At 35.0% G+C, this 23212-nt stretch overlaps 1 protein-coding gene across 1 annotated transcript; it reads right to left on the reverse strand.

Moving 5' to 3' along the window:
• Nucleotides 1–18604: 18604 nt before the first annotated feature.
• Nucleotides 18605–19801, reverse strand: LOC123295557. The gene has a single exon (XM_044876950.1). It carries the CDS (start codon nucleotides 19799–19801, stop codon nucleotides 18605–18607), a length of 1197 nt encoding a protein of 398 aa, XP_044732885.1.
• Nucleotides 19802–23212: the final 3411 nt, after the last annotated feature.

Here is a 23212-nt window from a genome sequence, read left to right on the forward strand (position 1 = left end):
CGACTATTTCAGCCATATCAAGTGCTTGCCTAATATTTACGATGCCATGCCTCTCGCCATTTTCGCCTACTAAACGAACCTCTCTAGCTCTGATTTCTCTATTAGCTTTAGGAAAATTATTTTTAGAAATAAAACTACTCCGTCTTATGTTGTTTCATATTGCATTTAACTTATTTTACTCTAAATTACAAGTAAATAAAATATTTTAGCTTTATTTTTATATATTCTATTAAAAAAATGGGAAAGATATAATTAAACAAATACCGAATACCAATACAGCAACAATACCAAATATTGTTAGACAAATTCTAGTTAATTTAGCAACTTTTTCCTTTATTTTTAAATTTTGTAATTCTATCTCATGCTTGTGAGCTTGCTCTTTTTGTGCCCATATTCACTAACTTTTCTAAAGTACCTGGATAAATATTTTCATATTCGGTAACTGTATCAATTGGCGGCAATATATGCTCAAACTTTTTACGATAAAAATTTTTATCTATTTCAGAATGACAACTCTTAGCATAGCCTTTGTTTAATCTATTATTTTTTGTAAAAAAACTTTTAGTCTCTTTCATATTCTCTTATTATTTTTAGAAACGTACATGCTAAATTATCTCTTACTATCTCAAAATAGTCAAACAATGCTACTTCTTTCTTTTGCTCTATATTGTTGCTTGTTTTGAATATAGTCTTTAATTCATTAAAAATCACTTTTATAAAGCTTTGTTTCATTATTATATTAAATGTGAATTTATAAAATCTTTCTCAGGTATTAGCGGTTCGCCTCTAAAATTTATAGCATTATTAAATTTATTGCAACAAGTTATAAAATTTTTATCACTGATATAATTTTTACTTCTCTAGCATCCTTAACATAATCAGGTATAACGTCTTCTAATATAAACAAATTACCGAAGTTGCTTAAAACTTGACTACTAAAATTATTATCACAAAATATAATTTGACCCCAGTTATAATAGCCATTTTCTTTATCTAAATTTTCTATTCTTAAACTTTCTTTTAGAATTTCTTTAATCTTATATACTCCACTATATAAGTTTTTATCTATTTTGCATTTATTATCCCCAAAACTCACTCTGCATGTTTTACTATATCTATTAATTATAGTTTGGTTATATTTTATTGTTTCAGGCTTTAAATGCATTTTAAAGTTCAAATCATATTTTGTATATAAAGTGCAATAATATGTAATAAAATGCTCAAAAACACCATTATTATATAATATTATTTTAACAGCAGCATTATTTAAATTCATTTCTGCCGTGATGCCTTTTTCTTCAAAAATACCCTAAATAATTACTTGATTTTGTGCGGAATCATTAAATTCTGCTTCTTTCAAATCTAAACCGGAATTCGGTAAAAAATTATATCTTCATTTTTTATAATATGATCGTTACCCGTTAGATTTAATTCCTTACCATTTGCATACTTAATTTGAAAGCAATAAGCAAAATTTTCTAACTTTGTAATTAACTTTTTAATTAAAATACTCATAATGCTACCTATGTTATAAATTTTAGTACATCTTTAAATATCAATTTTGGATTTGAGAAGGGTTAGTATATAAGTAAATAGTTTTTGGTATATCTTGGTTATATTCAGTACTATAATAAGAATACTTTTTAATTAGCTTAACATTTTCATTAAAATTAAAAGGTTCTTTTGTAATATCTACTGGTCTAAAATTCCCTAACTGTATATCTCTAGTAAATTCTTCTTGTATTGCATCATTAGTTATTAAAGCGTATTTAAAATTTGGCAAAACTGTGTCTAAGAATTTTTGAATTTTAGCATTTGGTCAATGTATAAAAACATCTTTAACTATTAATAAATCTCCTGACAATAAACTCCGGTCTTCAACTTTATCAAAATCATCAACTTTATAAAATCTTACATTATCCTTAGCAAATAACTTTTTATTATTTTCTATAACACTTTTTACTACATCAAGACCTATATAAACTTTATCGTTTGGAATATCTATTAATTCCATTATTTGAAAGTCTCCACAACCGTAATCAACAATAGTATGAAATTTTGGATCATAGAAATATTCTTGTAAAATTTTCCTATACTCCTCTGTATATTCTTTATAAGAAACGGTTCCAGAACCTTTTTGCCATATCTGATTATCATATATATGCGTAAAAATTTTTTCATCATTTTTGTCTAATTCTAAATCTGCTCCTTGTACTTCTTCTGGATTTTGTAAAATAACTAACATAAAAATATAAATAATATTGAATTTAAAAAGCTTATTCATAACAACCTACTATTAACTATAAGACGATATCATACAAAATGTAAATTAAAACTCAAATATTATATAATAATTACCTCTATCAATTCTATATCTGATAACTCTATAGAGCCGTCACTACAATAAGAATACTCAAAGCTATCTACACTAAATCTAACTGCTACATCGAAAACAAAATCTGCTGTTAAAATTTCGTCCTGATTTAAAGGGTTTGGTAAAGTTATAGCTCCGTCATTATAATCTATTACTCCCATAGTTCTGATATTATTAATATATAATGTAACGTTGTTATTAACAGGCTTAGTAATTACTCTTTCATATGGCAAAATAGGATCAGCATATATTTTCTTTAGCTGAAATTTATTTAAGTTACCACCCCCTTTGGCTAATAATCCCTTCAGTCACTTTATAATCAGCATAGTCTCTAAATCTAAAAGCAAAGTTACTACCCCGCCTTGCTTTGAAGAAACTATTAAATTGCTCAAATTCAGCTGCATTTAGTTTAGCGTTTTTAATTAAATATTTCTGACAAAAATTTTTGCGGTCTAAATGCCTTGCTTCTCTACCGGATTTAGTCATAACGTGAGAAGTAGAAAATTCAGGTTTACCAATTGCAGAACTCTCGATAAATTCTGGCATACAGATATCATGAAAATTCATAAAATACCTAAATTACTATTCAAAAAGCACTAAATCATTTTTAATCAAAGAACGAAAATCATCGTTCATATCTATATTCCATCTTTTTATATCTATATGTATTGACACATCAGACTCGTCTAGTGCTTCCTTAATTTCAAACAACTCTTCATAATTAATATTATCCATAATACAAAGGTCAAGATCGGAAATTTTTTTTGCCTTACCCTTAACTCTTGAGCCGTAAGCATAAAATTTATAAGGATATTTCTTAAGTATAGAACGTAATATTAACAAATCTTGCTTTTTAATCTGAACCATTATATTTCTCCAAATTATTTATAAGCTCATTTAAAGCATCAGAAAAATCATCAAAAATGTTAATTACTAGTTCTAAATTTTTTTTTCATTATAAGTATGAACTGTAATATTACGAATCTCTATAAACTTAAACCATCTTGTTAGATCTGAAATCAAACCACTAACCGCTGCTTCACGAAATACATCCTTTAAAATATAAGGGGTTTTACCGGATTTTTCACAAAAGCGTTTCATTGTTTTCCAAGCTAATTCATAACAAAATTCAAAGGCTTTAATGCTACCGGCTTTATTCTGTTCGGTCTCTAGATGTTTACGGAATTCTTCAAATTTATTCCTTGATTTTAATAAGCTACTTATATCTAGCCCTGCGATTAAATGCATTTTATACTCCTATTCTTTGCTTTAACAATGTCTGATAATTCATTACTAATTTGCTACTTACTAAATCTTTACCAGCTTGGAACTCGATTTTATTGGCTTTTATTCCAGCAACATTTTCAAATGAATGATGCTGTATTTTATCCTCTATTTCACTTGCAAGCTTTAATGCCATATTACGATTCTTATCATTAGTAAAAATACATATTTCAAACTCCAACTGCATTATATTTTGTACTCTAGTTGATATATCATTAACATTTAATATATTAATAAGTAAAAATGGATATTTTGCATCCTGAACTATTGAAAAATATATCCTATTAACTTTAGTTTTTATATCATTATCGTTTATAAGTAATTTATACAAACTTAATTGAAAATTATAGATAAAATCATGATACATATATTTCCAGTGCTATAATATTTAAAAATTTGCTCTTTTCTTCAACATTAATAACTCGCTTAATCTCAAATTCTCGCTCTTTAAACCTGAATTCTGGATTAGCTAATTTTGAGATATAGCAGGTTTATTAGGTTTCATACAGTATGCAATTAGGGCGGATAAGATATGTACGAAGGCAGTCCAAATTGATTTATGTCTTGTATGTTCGATCTCGAAAGAACCCTTCAGCAGACTAAATACTGTTTCGATAATTGAGCGTTTGCGTAATAATATTTTTTCAAATAATGGCATAAGTTTATTCTTCATTTTCTTCTTTATGCCAGTTACTAACTTGAGTCCTTTACTGTATAGATCATCAAAAAGCTCTTGTTTGATATAACCCTTATCGCCAAACAATAATCCCGTGATATGTTTGGTGATTGTCGAAACCGGTGCTCTATCATCTACATTACCAGGCGTTAGTTTTAGACCTTGAATCTAACCTTTTTCGTTAATAAGCAAATGTAATTTTAGACCAAAAAACCAACTTTTTGTTGTTTTACCCAAAGCAGCAATACCAGCAAATACTTTATTACGAGAGATTCTTTTTGGATGAGAAACTTCTAAAGATGTGGCGTCAATATAAGAAACTCCCGTAGATTTAGCTTTCTGCGTATACCATTCAAGTAATAAAACTAAATAACTCAAAACTCTTGGTAGTAGAAGAGTCAGCCCACTCCTGGCCCAAAAGAATGGTACACTTTTCAAAAAAGGGCAAACCTAGGTGAATGTTGGAAACCTCGGTTGAATGCGAAGTTGGAGGGGATAGATGACGTCATTGACCAATAGTAGCGCTGTAAAAATCAAGATGGCGTTGGGAGGTGTGGTGAGGGTGAGGAATGACATAAACGGGGCTTGACCAATAGTGGTGGGCGTGGTTGACAGGAGTGTGTTTCTTGGAAGTGGGGCTTAAAGGGGGCGGGAATTGGACGTTAGATGAGATAATCGAGCCCACTTTCAACCCCAAAGTATGGTACACTTTTCCAAAAAGGGCAAACCTAGGTGAATGTTGGAAACCTCGGCATTGACCAATAGTAAATCAAGATGGCGTCGGGAGGTGTGGTGTTGGGGAATAATGGCTGCCTAAGCATTGATGACGTCATTGGCTTTGACCAATAGCAGCACTGTAAAAATCAAGATGGCGTCGGGAGGTGTGGTTGAATTGGTGGGGAGGAATGGCTGCCTAAGCATAAACGGGGAATTACCAGGTGACGTCATTGGCTTTGACCAATAGTGGCGCTTGACGGAGAGTGAACGGGGGGCGGGACGTTGACATTAGTCAGCAATTTTCAAGAATATGTTGAAATAGATTTGACCTTGAAAAATATTGTAATTTGACACTTTAAATATACATGATAAAATTCAAAACACGTGACCGGATGTTAATATTTTTTTATGATTAAGCAATGTAATATGACACTTGAAATTTACATAATAAAAATACATGTTCAAACTTGTTTGAATGGACTTTGATCTGAAAATAATTTTACACGTGTCAGCAATTCTCAAGAATATGTTGAAATAGATTTGACCTTGAAAAATATGATATCATCATCCTGCTACAAGTTCAAACTTGTTTGAATCGACTTTATATGTGTCAAGACACGTGACCGGATGTTAATATTTTTTTATGATTAAGCAATGTAATATGACACTTGAACGTGTTAGATAATAATTTGCAAGTCTGAATTCCAAGAAAAGAATATTATGAGTCAGCAATTTTCAAGAATATGTTGAAATAGATATCATCTAACCTTGAAAAATATTGTAATTTGACACTTTAAGTATACACGATAAAATTCAAGATACGTGACCGGATGTTAATATTTTTTATTGAATCAGCAATATAATATGACACTTGAAATTTACATAATAAAAATACATGTTTAAACTTGTTTGAACTTGTTTAAACTTGTCTGAATTCCAAGAAAAAATAATTAGTTTGAATTACGATTATAAAAATATCAAATTACAACTTTTTTAGTGGGGGGGATAATGCTATAAAAAGTGATGTACGTAGCTGTTGAAGTATCTCTTTTGAAATTCACCTTTGCTTCAGTTAGTTTTTCTGCATATATTTTTTACATTATTTTTATTATTATTATTATGATTTAAATTTGATATTAACGTATTCATGTCTGCCAAGGAGGGAGAGAGGATACAGGATTTACACCCCAGAGCCTCCCATCTCCTTGAGAGACATAAATCTTCACAAGGCAGCTACGTCTTTTGAAGAAAGTTCACTGACTTGTGGCCGTGTAGTCTGTACGTCCGTCAGTCCACGCGACGTCTGTTGGTCCGTCTGTTTTCCGAGTCGGTGGTACGTAAGTCTGTCTAATGTCCTGGTCAAGCAGGCTCCGTCCCTGCACCGCAGCGATGTGGAACCTACTAAAAGAAAAAAAAATAGAAAAAGAAGAAAGAAACTTCAAGGGCTGTTACTTGAAGACAGTCTGATGCGATCTCAATGTACGAAGGGTGCCTATAATGACAGCCTTCTGCATAGAAGAGATAAGGTGACGAAGATGAGACCTGCAGACCGGAATTTGAGATAGATTCGTCTCGAGAGTTGGACGAATTCCGCCTAGGCAACCGATAATGAGGACAACCATTTTGACTGAGTAGCCAGGGTGTAGTTGTCGTAGTTCTTGTAAGAGATCAAGATATTTAGTCCGTTTTTGCTCCTCCTTCGTGACTATGTTCGTTTCTGCAGGCGCAGAGAACTCGATGACGTACATAGTCTTAGATAAGATATCCTGGAGCACTATATCAGGCTTAGTAGCAGAGAGCTGCCTGGTAGTTGGGAACGAGAAATTCCAGAAGATAATGCATTTCTCGTTCTTGACGACGGACTCGATCTCGCCTGGAGCATATGGTAGGACTGGCGTAGGGTCCACTTCATACTTGTGTCTCAAGAAGTAGTACAGCACGCGGAGGGCAGCGTTATGGCGATGTATGTAGGTGTTCGTGGCATAAGAAGGACATGCCGAGATGAGGTGCATCAGCGTCTCCGGCTGAGATTTGCACGCTCTGCACATAGTGGTGGAGACTGCTTGCTTATATACATAATTTTGGTGAGTTAGCGTCGCTATCACACCATCTTGGGCAGCGATGATAAAGCCGTCTGTTTCGGACTTGAGTCCAGCTGATCGGAGAAAAGAGAACGTAAGATCAACGGAAAGACTGCAGGTGTCTAGATGACGGTAGAACATTCCCTGATGGTCACGATTCCGATGATCTTCGAAGAGGGAGCGTATTTCAGCTCGTTTTACAGCTGAACGAAGTCGAGATTTGGAGAGAAGGACCACGTTATCATCAAGATCACGATTAGACGGATCAAAAGCAAGGCCCAATTTAGACGCTGCATGTTGTGCTGCAGAGAACAAGAATGCTCCTTTACCCTGTAACTCATGATCGCGCACGAGTTTCATAAGAGGGTCAGAACTATTTATGACCTGACAAGCTATTCCTAAAACTACCCTATCATGTAGACATTCAACGGATAGGAGACCTCTACCTCCTTGCTGGCGTGGGAGGTAATTACGCGGTACAGAAGCACGTGGGTGCAAACTACGATTGACGTTCATGAGTTTGCGAGTGCCTCTGTCAAGTTCCTTAAGCTCCTCTATTGTCCATTTGATGGAACCAAAAGAATAGAGAAGGATGGGTATTGCAAGCATATTAGTAGCACGGATCTTATGGATCCCAGACAATTCTGATTGCCAGATTTGTCGAAGACGGTGCCTATACCTGCCGCGAAGAGCTTCCTTGACAGTAGACACACTTTGAATGTGGTTTTCACCGACACCCAAATATGTGTAGAGCTCTTCTTCATCGAGATGTTTCACGATGCTTCCATCTGTGAGCTGCACGTCTGCATCGTAATCAGGGACACGACCCCTCTTACAATGAATGACGGCACATTTATCAAGTCCGAATTCCATGCCAATAGCCTTCGTGTACTGATGGACAGCTTTGAGAGCTTGAGATAGACTGCTCTCAGAAGAAGCATAAAGTTTCAGGTCATCCATATAGAATAGATGAGTTACCTGATGCTTCCTATCTGCCGGGGGACCACAACGGTAACCAGTTTCTTCTCGCAAGCGCAAGGAAAGGGGCATAAGGGAGATGCAGAATAAAAGCGGGCTAAGGCTGTCGCCTTGATAGACACCACGCTTATACGTTACCAGATCTGTTGAGACAGTACGTTTACCACATCTAATGGTAAATTTGGTCTTCCACAAAGGTAACAGCTCTTCGATGCATCTGATGATATCGGGGTGAATTTTCAAACATTTGAGCAGCACCAATATGAGTTGGTGAGAGGTAGTGTCAAATGCTTTCCTATAATCCACCCAGGCCACACTCAGGTCGCGCTGATACTGACGAGCGTCTTGACAGATACATCTGTCAACAAGAAGATTATCTTTGCAACCTGATATACTTCGTTTGGAGCCGCGTTGCTCGTATATCATCTGCCAAACCGGTTCTATGGTTGTGAGTATGCGTTCATTAAGAATGGAGGTGAACGCTTTGTACACGGTATTGAGACATGTAATCGGGCGATAATTGCTCGGAACTGAAAGGTCTCCTTTCTTGGGAATCAAAACTGTTCGTCCTTCCGCGAACCACGTTGGAAAGGTCCCGTACCCAAGGATGTATGAAGTAAAGTGCCTAGCAAGATGTGCGTGTGTGGAAGTTAAACGTTTCCACCAGAAGTTGGACACAGCATCCATGCCAGGCGCCGAATGATTCTTCTTGCCTTTGAAAGCAAGGGATACTTCATCAGCGGTAACAGATGTTAGGACCGCTTGTTCTGCTAGGCGCACGTTGCAGAACCTTTCGAACAGTTTGATTGGTCTTATATTTTTATGTACACTAGTCGACTTTTCATATAAATCACGCCAGTAGCCATCGATTTGCTCTATCGAAGGTGGATTCTCGACGAGAGAAGGGGGTTTTGCAAATAAACGGGAAGGATTCGATGCAAAGATCTTGTTCTCTCGAATACACTTCTCGCGTTTAACTAGCTTTTTCCGAGCGAGAGCTAGTGCACGTATCTTTTCAATGTTTCGCTGCTTGATAGTGAGCAGGATACCCTTGTTTAGTGTGTGGTGTTGGTGCCTGAGTTCACGCGCGAAGGCTCGCACCTTTGGGGTGAAGGGTTTACCAGCTTTCTGGTACTCTAACACACACTCGATACGTGATACCGTCTGTCGTAGAGGGGTCAACTTGGAGTCAAGTTGCTCTATACGCTTGCGTGTTTTCTCCTCGGCTGTCTCAGTAGACTTGGGGGCAGGAGAAAGAGCACACATTGCAGCATAGACTGAGCTATCGATTTCGAGTAGGCTACTTGTGTGATTCAGATGATCGTCGACGATCTGGTTGATTAAAGCAAGGTCTTGTGCTTTGGCAAACGTTTTGCGGTACTTGGGACGTTTGCGTTTGGAAAGGTCATTATCGGTTTTGAACAGGATATTTTGAAACCGCTCTTTAAGCTCTTCCAAACGAGTGTTTGGTGGCTCAGCAGGAAGGATCGGAGTTTGCTCTACGTTGGCTTCCGTGGTCGAAGTGAGTGGCGTGGCTGTTTCCGCCGTTAACACAGATAGTGCTGGGATATCTTCGGGTATCAGAGGCGTAGGTGCTGAAGCCTCTAACACAGGTGGTGGTGGGGTATTTTGACATACCCGATCCTGTGTCTCAGTATCAGATCTCTCACTTTCTAATACTGGCTCATCCTGAGATATTCCATCCTGCGTCTCAGCGACTAATGTCTCACGTGTAGGATGAACTACACCAATAGCAGCCGGCTCTATCTCATCACCTCGATTCACTTCCGCTTGCGTAGTCCTGCATCGTTTCTCTTGTCCTGTTCGGGGTTTGTCAAATCCGGTTTTTTTGAGACGGGATGCTTGATCGCGTAGATGTTGCGATTTCATATGGGAAAGTTTGGGATGCTTTTCGCACCAGAGGGTGTGCATCCTGCCCATATAGCCACGTCTAGATGGTTCACTTGCTTCGTAACAAGTGAGCAGGTCAGCCTTAAGTGCCTTCGTCCATTGAAAGCACTGAAGACGACTGTTTTGTGTGCTCGCTCGACTTTCTTGAGAAGTGCCTTGAGATGGCTCTTCGTCGTCAGCGGCACGTCTAGTCTCCGGGACTAGCCTGGGATCCAAAGCCAAATTTGATTGCTCTCCCTCATATCCGTGAGAGCTACCCCCTATAGGTAAGGTAGAAGCGTCACCTGCAGGGGGGCGGGGTTCTGTAGGACTGGGTCGACTACTACCTGCCTGAGGACCGAAAAATCTGCTTCTCAAATTTGACATTTTTTGGATTTGACTCATTTAGCTCCGCTGAGTCAGCACGGACCCACCTCGTTAGCCCATCACTTTGAGCGGAATTGATGGTTACCGGGTATGGCACGTGTCCTAGTGTTAGGCTCGGACGTGAGGTTAGGGATTGCCTGCCCTTATTATTATTATTATTATTATTATTATTATTATTATTATTATTATTATTATTATCATTATTATTTTGTTTTTGGTATATTTATTATTCTAAACTTAGTCTATATATTTTATACAAAAAACAAATATTACTCAGTTGTAAGTTAACTTTAGTGTTGAACGTTCGGTAACGTATATTTTGCTTAGTATTTGAAAATATAACGGTAAGTGTATAAATTTTTTAAATAATATTGTGAAACTTAAATATAATTTTTTTTGAAAGAAGGACACCTACGAACAAAATGTTATGCAGACGCTAAACATGGTACCTCAAGGTGGTAGCACTGATATGATGAAGAAAGTGGAGAGAGCGTTGAGGCTCATCAAGACGGTGGAGGAAGCTGAGCGATGGATTATACTTAATAAGCAGAACATCCGCTTATTCAAAAAGATGTTGATGTTAAAGAAAGAAAATCCTCTGCGTCTTGAAGCTAATATTGGACTTTGTAAATCATACCAGCGGCAACTTCACCGACTGCGATTAGATTTAGTTAAACAAGGTGGTGGAGTCACCAAAAAACAAAATCGACATCTAATCTGGGAGACAATTGAAACCACCATCAGGGCAGGGTGAAGACTGGTATGATTACAAATTTGGATTATAAAGATCCAAATATATTTTTCAACCGGGCATTTCCAATGTTTAGAAGACACGTTCGGCGTGAGCTAGTGAAGCATCCCCTCAAGGTAAGTAAAATTTAAGATTTACAATTTAAATAGTCTAATGAGATCTTGAATTTTTTTTTCAGGTGTATATTATGTTCACGGGCAATTTTATTAAGCCCATCACCAAAGAGGAGGATTTGAAAACTTTTATAACGCCGGCCAAGGAAATGTATCTGACAACGGACATGCAGGAGTGGTACAATGATCATGTCAAAAACTATTTGCTGAAAAAATTGGAAGAATTCCAGGAACGCGATAGCGGTTGGGCTCTTGACATGATCATAAATATTCGAGTCCACATGAATAAGTACTCTCCGATCACAGCTGGAACATTTTGCGAACTACCATCTGCAATTAAATGTAGAAAAGCTGTGATTAATGTCCGGAATGATGATCAACATTGCTTTTTATGGTCGATAATGTCAGCACTTTACCCGGTTGAAAAGCATCCTCAACGTATAAATAAGTACCCGCACTATAGTCATTATTTAAAATTTGATGGATTAAAGTTTCCCATGTCTCTAGATCAAATTAATAAATTTGAAAAGATGAACCCGCATTTATCGATTAACGTGTACGGCTACAAAGATACGTTTCTACATGGTTTGGAAATTTTCCCTGTACGCGTTAGTTCGAACACTGCGGGGCAGAAAATTCATCTACTGGCTGTGGAGAATGGGAACAGTCACCACTTTTGCTGGATAAAAAATTTAGCAAAGTTGAGTCGATCGAGTGTAAAGAGTGATAGGCATAAAATTTATTTATGTGATCGATGTCTCAACTATTTTGCTACAGAAGTCAAACTCCAACAGCATTCAGTAAATTGTGGTGAGAAAGAAGCAGTGCGGGTACGAATGCCTGAAACTGATGACGAGCGGTTCGTTGAGTTCAAAGATTTCAACAGCAAGGAACGTGTTGAGTATATGGTGTACGCTGACTTTGAGGCGTTATTGGTACCACAACATCATGAAGACATGGAAATGGATCATGGGTCTTATACACAAAAGATTCAAAAACATATACCCTACAGTGTAGGTTACTATGTTCATTGTACCCATGATCCCAACCAATCGTTTTATAAGGCATACCGTGGTGCTGATTGTGTCAAGTGGTTTGTTCATGAACTGGAACAAGTAGCGTACTCATTAGAGCAAAAAATAAAACACGTTAAACCAATGTATCCGCTCACCGTCGAACAAGAACTGGATTTTATGTCAGCAGAGAAGTGTCACATTTGTGATAAAGATTTCGTATCCAATTCCATACGTGTTCGCGACCATTCACATCGCACAGGTAATGTAATTTATTTATTATTTTTTAATTTCATCTAATTTTATATTAATCTATTTTAGGTATCTACCGTGGAGCAGCACACCAATTTTGTAATCTGCATTATCAAGATTCAAGGATGATACCTGTTGTGATGCACAGCTTGAGTGGATACGATTCGCATTTTATTATTGAAGCTCTGCTGACGGAAATCGACGGTCAAGTTGATGTGTTGCCCATCAACAAAGAAAAGTACATCAGTTTCACAAAGCACGTCTCGGACATTCAACTAAGATTCATCGATTCCTTCCGATTTCTCGCAGACAAGTTAGAAAATCTGGCCTCATATTTAGATAATGATAAAAAATCCATTTTACATTAAGAGGTAAATGATAAAAAAAAAATAATTTTTAATACAGGATTGTAATTTGTTTTCTATTTTTTTTTTATAGGTCAGTAATGATGAACAATTTCAATTGCTGACGAGAAAAGGTGTATTTCCATATGAATACATGAGTAGCTGGGGACGTCTCCAAGAGACAAAATTACCACCAAAGGAGGCGTTCTACAGTGTGTTAACAGATGAACACATAACGGATGAGGATTATAACCATGCGATACAGGTATGGAACACATTCAATTTACATACACTAGGTGATTATTCAGACCTGTATATGAAAACTGATGTCTTACTACTTGCGGATATTTTTGAAAATTTCCGTAACACTTGTATTCATAGCTATAGCCTCGATCCTAGTCACTATTACACACTTCCTGGCTATACGTGGAGCGCCATGTTGAAATACACCAATATCAAATTGGAATTGTTCACGGATATTGATGACTTGTTGTTTATCGAGAAAGGAATCAGAGGCGGTGTAAGTCAATGTTCTAATCGCTATGCTAAGGCAAACAATAAGTACATGGAAGAGGGGTATGATAAAACTCAAGAAGATGTCTACCTTATGTATTATGATGTGGTGAACCTATATGGTGCAGCAATGTGTGGATACCTACCAACAGGAAATTTTAAGTGGGTCGACACACCAAACATCGAGGATGTTGCAGATGATTCACCAGTCGGGTACATTTTAGAAGTAGACCTTGAAATACCCCAACATCTACATGATAACTTTAGCGATTTACCGCCATGTCCGGAGACAACGAAACCACCTGGATCAAAACAAAAATATCTTCTGTCAACCCTTTACAATAAGACCAACTATGTCGTGCACTACAGGAATTTAAAACTGTATACACAACTCGGTGTTAAGGTAACAAAATACCACCGTGTGTTACAATTCGATCAATCTGCATGGTTGAAACCATATATTGATTTCAATACCGAGATGCGCAAGAACGCCTCAAATGAGTTTGAAAAAGCATTATTCAAACTCATGATTAATGCCATCTTCGGTAAAACCATGGAGAATGTGAGGAAACATCGGGTTGTGTACATACGAAAAAATTGGGATGGAAAACATGGTGTGAAGAAATTAATTGCCAAACCCAATTTTCACAGTATGATGGTGCTCGACAATGACGTCAGTATTGTTGAAATGAAAAAATCACAGATACGTTTCAACAAACCCATCTACATAGGCTTCACAATTTTAGACGTATCGAAAACGTTTGTGTATGACTTCCACTACAACTACATGTACCAACGGTGCAACCCCACAAATGTCAGGTTATTATACACAGACACCGATAGTCTAATTTATAGTGTGAGAAATACTGACGTCTATGAGGTCATGAAACAGGATATTAATCGTTTTGATACGGCTGACTATGCACCCGACAACATCTATGGTATGCCACTACGTAATAAGAAAGTCAAGGGTTTAATGTCCGATGAAAATAATGGTGATGTTATGCTAGAATTTGTCGGATTACGTAGCAAAATGTATGCTATTCGGGTGCAAAATAAAAAAGAGACTAAACGATCCAAGGGTCTCAAGAAGTCAGCTATCCGAAAACTTACTTTTGAGGACTATAAGCGGTGTTTGCTTGAGAACCGTAACTTTTACCGTGTTCAGCAAAGCATCCAATCCAAGCGACACCGCTTACATACCATCAAACAGCAGAAAGTGGGCTTATCACCATTTGACCAAAAACGATACATTACTCACAATTCATGTGAAACAAAACCATGGGGTCACTATAGCATTATTTGTTGAGTGTAAGTATTTTATATTTTATGTTTTTAATATTTAGCTAATTTTTGCTGTTGTTTCAGAAATGTGTCCTGCTGTTGTTGTTGTGATCCTCAAAGTGGTTCGGTATTGTGATAGGTGTACAAACAATTGATAGAGTAGTGCGCATGAACAATTGATAGAGTAGTGGTGGGGGTGTCAAAAAAACTGATAGTTAGGTAGAATTATTGTAGAAAACAATTTAGTGTTAGTTTAAACATACAAAATGCAAGACTTTGATAATCATAATAGTGATAACAACTGTATTGTTAATATGATTAAAGATAATTGTAGTTTAAGTACTATAAACAATGTGTTAACAAAGTATTTTAAAACATCGGTTAATATGGCAATTAAATGTGGTCGACCGGAAACTTTAAACTACCTTATTGATAAGGTAGAACAAATGGACTTAGAAGTGAAATTTTCCCCATCGTCAGACGATGAAGACAAACAAATTTGAAACTGGATTTTAAAAAATATCCACTCTGGACAAAAAGATGGAATTGTAGGAAAAGATGGTATTTTTGAACAATCTTACTACAGTGTATTTACATCAGACGAGTTATCCGACTATGTTCAAGTGAAAGAAATAATTGAAAATTATCTTATGAAGAAAGATGATGATGATGACAATGGACACTTTTCAGAATAATAATTATAATGTATTTTCGATAATTTATAAATATATATTTTTTAAATATTATTATAATACAACTCTGTTTTTATATGTTATAGATAAAATTTTACAATAAAAATAATATTTTTACAATGTGATATTTTTTATTTTTTTTATAAAACACAAATATGTTCACAAAAACGGTCCACTATAACAAATTTTTTATTGTTACAAGTATGTTCATAAAAACGTTCCACTATAAAAGGAGACTTTTTTTATCAATATATGAATCGTGTAAAGAGTCGAACACTAACCACCTGACTTTAACGTTGGATCTACGTTTAGCTAAGACCTTTTCCACTAAATAAATGTTTGGATCGTGAACTTTTTGTAATTCTTCGGCATAGAAACCACCCTTTATATCTTCGTTGCTGTTATCCTTCAATGAATATACAGGTCTCTTTCTAAACAGGTCTGTTTCTAAACAGGTCTGTTTCTAAACAGGTCTCTTTCTAAACAGGTCTCTTTCTAAACAGGTCTGTATCTAAACAGGTCTGTATCTAAACAGGTCTCTTTCTAAACAGGTCTCTTTCTAAACAGGTCTGTTTCTAAACAGGTCTGTATCTAAACAAGTCTCTTTCTAAACAGGTCTGTTTCTAACCAGGTCTGTTTCTAACCAGGTCTCTTTCTAAACAGGTCTCTTTCTAAACAGGTCTCTTTCTAAACAGGTCTCTTTCTAAACAGGTCTGTATCTAAACAGGTCTGTATCTAAACAGGTCTCTTTCTAAACAGGTCTCTTTCTAAACAGGTCTGTATCTAAACAGGTCTCTTTCTAAACAGGTCTCTTTCTAAACAGGTCTGTTTCTAAACAGGTCTCTTTCTAAACAGGTCTGTTTCTAAACAGGTCTGTATCTAAACAGGTCTCTTTCTAAACAGGTCTCTTTCTAAACAAGTCTCTTTCTAAACAGGTCTGTATCTAAACAGGTCTGTTTCTAAACAGGTCTGTTTCTAAACAGGTCTGTATCTAAACAGGTCTCTTTCTAAACAGGTCTCTATCTAAACAGGTCTCTTTCTAAACAGGTCTCTTTCTAAACAGGTCTGTATCTAAACAGGTCTGTTTCTAAACAGGTCTGTTTCTAAACAGGTCTGTATCTAAACAGGTCTCTTTCTAAACAGGTCTCTATCTAAACAGGTCTCTTTCTAAACAGGTCTGTATCTAAACAGGTCTGTTTCTAAACAGGTCTGTTTCTAAACAGGTCTGTATCTAAACAGGTCTCTTTCTAAACAGGTCTGTATCTAAACAGGTCTCTTTCTAAACAGGTCTCTTTCTAAACAGGTCTGTTTCTAAACAGGTCTGTTTCTAAACAGGTCTGTATCTAAACAGGTCTCTTTCTAAACAGGTCTGTATCTAAACAGATCTGTATCTAAACAGGTCTGTATGTAAACAGGTCTGTTTAATACTGGTCTGTACCTGTTTAATACTGGTTTTAACCTGTTTAATACTGGTCTGTATCTGTTTAATACAGGTTTTGACCTGTTTAATACTGGTCTGTTTAGAAACCGGTATGGTTTTCAGTATATTATATTTTCTTCCCTTAACTCTTGTATCAAACTATTGATTTCATTTTGATGGCTGAAATTTCCCGCGTCACGTGATGCGCATAACAGCCGTAATCTGTCACAAAGTTCATCGATTGTATTCCAGTACACATAGTCTATGGGATTATTAGTTACTCGTGATAATGTTGAGCCGATGGGTATAGATGTTTCTTAATGATATTTTTATACTTAAAACTTTTAGTTCCTTGAATTTGACCCTGAGAGTCATAATTCCGTCTATTAGCGTTTGTTGATGTTACAATTTCCAAATAGTTACGCATGTCTTGCTCTGAATAATTTTTTGGTATCTGTTTTACTAAAAGCTCATATAAACCTGATGTTCCGTCATACCATTTTTCGTTGACTTGTATATTGTTATGCTTAATGTAAACAACTGAATTACCTACATATAATCTATCAGCAGCATTATCATAACGTAATCCGTAAATATTATCGATAAGCTTATCATCTTTATTCGATAATATAAAATAAATGTATTTACCAGCCACATCTCCATAAGTCTTTGTAAAATGTTGAAGTGCATGATGATTATTCTCTGGTGATTTTATAATCTTCCTAAATACAACATCAGGAGTGTGTAATGCCTCATCCTCGTAGGTGTCTGATAGATTTTGTTTTGTGACTACTGGAGTATCTTCAAATAATTTTCGAGCCTTCATTGGCGTATAATTTAATAGTTCATCTTTATTGTCTTCTAAGGTATCATCTTCTATCTTGCGTTTTATATTAATTCGAGTAAAATCGTTTTTGTTCTCTTGTTTTTCTACTAGCTGATTCAACGGATCAGTGATGGGCTTAAATGTTTTTTCTAATGAAATGGTCGCTCTTTGTTCATCAGCTTTGAGTGCGTTATACTTTTTCTGTATAATATCGCTCAACTTAGCTAGCTGTTTCGTTGTCTGAAGCATGTTATCACATGAAAGCTCACAAGTTAAATGACCTATACAGTTGATAAACAGCGCTTAATAACCTAACAAGCATCATCAATCAACCTATATAATATGCTCTTTATAAGGAATAATAAATCAACTTGTACTACAGATTAGATAAAAAAAAATTTTTATTTAAAAAAAATTACAATTTTAGATTAAAAAAATACAAAATATGAATAAAGACAATTATTTTATTTTTTAATATTATTTATTGTTAAAACTTTTTTAATCATTAACACTAATTTATCAACAACAAGCACCTCCGTATAAAGATCTATTAAAAAAATAATGTAATAAATACATAATAATATTTGTGGTACAATGTTTATGTTGATAGATGCATAGAGCTTTTGATACACTGTCATTCTTATGAAGTGGTTTTCCACCATCCAAATTTTCAATGTGGACTGCCCTTGTTGAATTTCGAATTAATTTTTTAATCCAAATTTTCTTTTCTTCACCTTTGCAGTATATTACATTATAATTAGCAATGTGTGTTAAAATGGCTGATAACTCGCAATAATCGGTGGCTCCTTGATTCCAGTATAAGCCATGGTAATTATTTGAGAGCCAAATTGCTTGCTTCTTATCCGAATCACTTAATGTGTTAAATGGAAATGGCGGTTTGAATACATAATGTCCAAAGTGGTTACCATTTGTATCCACAAAACTAAGTTCTTTAACGATGAATTCATGGTTTACTTTGAAACCCTGTACGTCCACTATGTACGCCATTTTAAACTACTCTATTCACAATATTCGTAAGTGGATTGTATTTAAATAATCGATCATGGAACACTATACAATACGCACGCGTTTTAGCTGGGAAATTAACACTAGCTTCAAACTCAACGCGCAAGTCCACTGTTGTAGATTTAAGTGACTCTGGGTGCTTCGAACAGTCAATGACAAATAGAGGTGATTTATTTATAAACGTTTCTTCATCTAGCAATGGTTCTGTTATAGAGCGTCTATAGTACGATTTTTGAAAATTGCAATACATTTCATACAGTAACGCTGTTTGATTATTTGTGTAATTTAGATTCAAATTCACATATGGGTAGGCTTCACCATTTAAATAGACTTTCAAATTTGTTATGTTACAATGGTCAAACTGACTGGAATCTTTTAAAATGTTGCGGTCACGATTTGTTTGGAAACAGATAACAGCGTAGTTAGGACATTCTACACTAGTTTTAACACTCCATACATGTCTATCAGTTAATGGTAGTTCTGGTATAAGTAGACATTCCATTGATCGAAACCATAACCTCAAATCATCATTTTGATTGACTAAGTTGTATAATTTGACTCGCATTTTATCAGACACTTTAACGTATGGAACACACCATTCTAATTTGTTGATTTTAATTTTAGGTTTGCTTGTTGCGACAGTTGAGGTAAAACAATTAATATCATCATTTGCACGAACAATAACGATTTCTTGTTTCATGTTTACGAGAATTTTAGGATAATCTTCAAAAAAACCCATATACATTTTCAACGGAATACGAACATTGAAGTAACCAGCAGCATTCTTTTTAAAATTTTCACCAAAGCCAGCATTTTCTAAAGCTTTACTTTGATTTTCGTTTAGGGATAGATAGTTTTTGATAGTGCTAACGATGCCTACGTTATTAATCACATCAATTACCTTACCACCAATTTCATAACGAATTTCATGAAACATAAATGATATAGCATTCGATATGAAGCTGGCTGCATTTGTATCATCATCATCAGTCACTTGACCTTCGATATTTAAAACACTTTCACTTGGTAATGTGTACAAGTCTTGTGATTGAATGCAAATTCTACTCTCATCGCTTGATTCAAATTTCGATGAATTATAAGCTTGGTGGTTGTGATACTCTAGTCCTGTAATAACATTATCGTACTCAGGTACATTGGTCACTTCTAGTATTTCTGCCATTCTTCTTCTTCTTCTTAATACAATTGAATTTTATTCGTATAACTGATTTCTTTATTTTAAACCAGCAACTAAATTTTACCCAACAATTGGCCGTTTTAGTTTTAAGCCAATTGATTGAAGAAATTTTCTATTTTCGTATGATAACTGTTTGTGATTATTTATTCTATTGTTGCTCGATTGAGGTTGTTTTATGAGACGGTTTGTAGAAACACTGCCTCCAGCATAACGTGTAGGATGATTAAATACAAAACCCATTATATCTTTTTCAAGTGTAATCCAATTGTAATGTTTTCACCTCGAAAGTTAACTAATTTACCAGTTTGGTCCACTAACGTGAGCGTAATGTTGCTTATAGTTTGACAGTTGATTGGTAAATAAATAACATTCATAGGATGTATCACAATTTTATAACCTGGTGGTAGATTTGGTGAAAAATGAAACAATGTGTGACTGATTTCATTGTTATGATACGATCCATTTGTAATATTACATTGAACATAAATTGTTTCTACAGGTAAAATATTAACTGTATTGTCACTTTCATGCCTTTTATTTGCATCTAGTTTTCGTTTATTAAATCCCAACATGCGACAAACAGAATCTGATGGTTCACAGTTTATTATCACAGTACACTTTATTTCACATTTTAAAGCATTTGTATTAACATTTATTTGTAGTGTCACCTCATCGCCTACAGCTTCTTTTAAATAACGTTCAATATCTTCAACTTCATAAGATCCTGGTGGTATTTCTATGACTTTATCATCGTAATAAAACATGTTATTGTGGCTGTGTATATTAGGTATGGAATTGTACCCTTGTAAATCTACTAGACCCATTTCATAATTTTCATTTTTATCTAATTCAATTGGTGGAGAATAGTCTGTTGTTAAAAAAGAGCTATTCCCTGTAAATGTAAGCATGTATGACATCTTGATTTTGAATGAAGTAAATACAAGACTTGCTGGTTTATTTATTTAATAAAAATTGTATACATAGATGTCCACAAATCGGAGTATTAAACTGTTGTTGCCTATCAAAATTATATTGAATGTCACATCCGTTAAAATATTTAATGATTTCCACTGGCGGTCTCAAATTTCCAAAACTATCATAATAGATGACACTTCGATTGTACTTTTTATATGCCGTCCAGTGTGTGCCACTATTTTTGGATACATCATGGTTGATAATTCCTGTTTCATATTTATATGGTCTTTTGGGTAGGGTGTCACGCATAAAAACACCACGAAAATACGGAATTTTAAATTGTTTAGCATACACACGTAGCTCCGTATCGTAAAGCGCTCTACGTGGTAGCGTTTCAATTAGTTTTTTGCTAAATATAATCCCATGCCTTTGTTGTATGGTCTTAAATACAAGCCATTACCCATTGCTATAGCTTCCATTGTTTTGTTGTGTCTTTGACTCTCATTAAGTTGATCACGAGCACTTTTATAATTTGTAACGGCTTTAGCAATACCCGACGCTCCACCAGCCAAAGCACCTAAAGCAGAGAGTCCTGCGAATATTGGAATTAATGGAAGTATACCACCAGACTTTGGAACTGGTATTACACGTGTGGGTGCTTTAATACGTTGACCTCGCACGGCTGCTTTTGCTATTTTTACTGCTGCTTTTAAGTCCGTTGGTTGTGATTTTTTCAATGCATTTCGTGCCTTTCGCACTGATGCTGTAAAGTTTATAGTTTTCTTTGTCTTTTTCATCTTTTTCTTTTTTAATCCCATACCAAGTGAAGTTTTTGCCTTCATGGCGCCTGTAACGAATAAAGCGGATGCTTTTTCACCAATTGTTGAATCAGATGCTTTGGCACGTTTCCAAGCGGCTTCAGCTAATTTTTTATCTGCTAGATGACGCTCCTTTAAGTCTTTACTTTTTGAATATGCTATATCATGTACCATACAAGCCTGATCCAATGTGTTTTTTGGTTTATCACCACGCGCTAATCGTTCTGCCAGCTTAGTTCCAGGTCCACAATATTGATAAGTTGGTATGTGTAACTCAAACGGTAATTTATTTATAAGTGTGTTAACAATACCTCTTCCTTTGTGTTGTTGCTTCTGATGTGACATACTACTAAATGATTTAAACAATTAAGTTCACATATATTTAAATGTTTATAAAATGGGTTGTATTGAAATTTTAGTCTTAGTTACATTAAAAATGCGTTTTCATAAACAACAACCCGCTCTGAGTGTTGAAAATTTAATACCAGAAAATACAGACACACAAACATATCATGGTCCTCTATTTTCAGATTCACTACGAACAATAATATGTGGCCCTAGTGGTTGTGGTAAAACCAATGTTATGTTGAATTTAATTTATGATGAAAACGGTTTACGCTTTGAAAACATTTATGTGTACAGTAAACCAACCGAAATATCAATTACTAGAAGAGACTTTAAAATTAGTGGAAGGGGTTGGATATTTTCCATTTAGTGATACTAGTGGAACAATTCTTCTTTTTATAATTTGCAAATAAATAACAGCCACTATATAAATTCGACTTTTGTTAATACCAACTTTGCAAGCAATATCATTTTAAATAGTGAAGATTTTAGTAAATTTCTATCAAATATATTAATTACTTCAGTAAAGGATTTACCAAAAACTACTAATTTAGCAAATATGAATTTAGCAAATTTTGACTTAAGTAATTAAATATTTAACGCAGTTAACTTTTCTGGTGCTATTTTTAAAAATGCTAATTTAGCAAATACAGCGATTCAAAACTCTACTATAGAGAAAGCCGATTTTTCTAATGCAATAGTTAGTAAAACAGACTTTTCAAACTCTACATTAACGGATAGTATATTTAAATCGGCTAAAATTGATCAAGCTAATTTCACTGGTAGTAACTTAACTAATGCTGACTTTACTGAGGCAGAAATTAAAAATACTCAGCTTGATAAGGCTACAACTACCGGAGTAAAGGGGATAGATAGTTCTAATTGATAAAATAAAGAATCAGAATTTTATCTCAAGAGTTAACGATTAGGTAAAAATCCGTATTGTACCAGATAGTTATTAAAAAAATGTTATATTTTATTCAAATATAGGTGACCTTATATGTCATTCCCACATAGGCTTTGCCTGCGTGAATCATTTTCCCCTGTCATCATCCCGTGGCTTGACCACGGGATCCAGTTAAAAATACTAATAAAATTAGTATTTTAAATTATTTTTCCTGGATTGCCACGCTCATTTCATTCGCTCGCAATGACGATTTGAAAACCTAATAAAAACTATCTGGTACTATTAAAATTCGTTAGGATTAGTAGAAAGAAGTATTTAACTGTTAAAAAACTTTTTAATTTTCAGCTCATCTTCTTTTGTATAAGAAGCTATTTCTTGGTCTTTCAAATCGAACTGACCATGCAAAGAAAG

Source organism: Chrysoperla carnea, chromosome 1, assembly GCF_905475395.1.
Source record: "Chrysoperla carnea chromosome 1, inChrCarn1.1, whole genome shotgun sequence".
Taxonomy (NCBI): domain Eukaryota; kingdom Metazoa; phylum Arthropoda; class Insecta; order Neuroptera; family Chrysopidae; genus Chrysoperla; species Chrysoperla carnea.

What these genes read in the sequence shown, in the direction of transcription:
- LOC123295557 (XM_044876950.1), bottom strand. Translation starts at nt 19,801, where the DNA reads ATGGCAGAAATACTAGAAGTGACCAATGTACCTGAGTACGATAATGTT.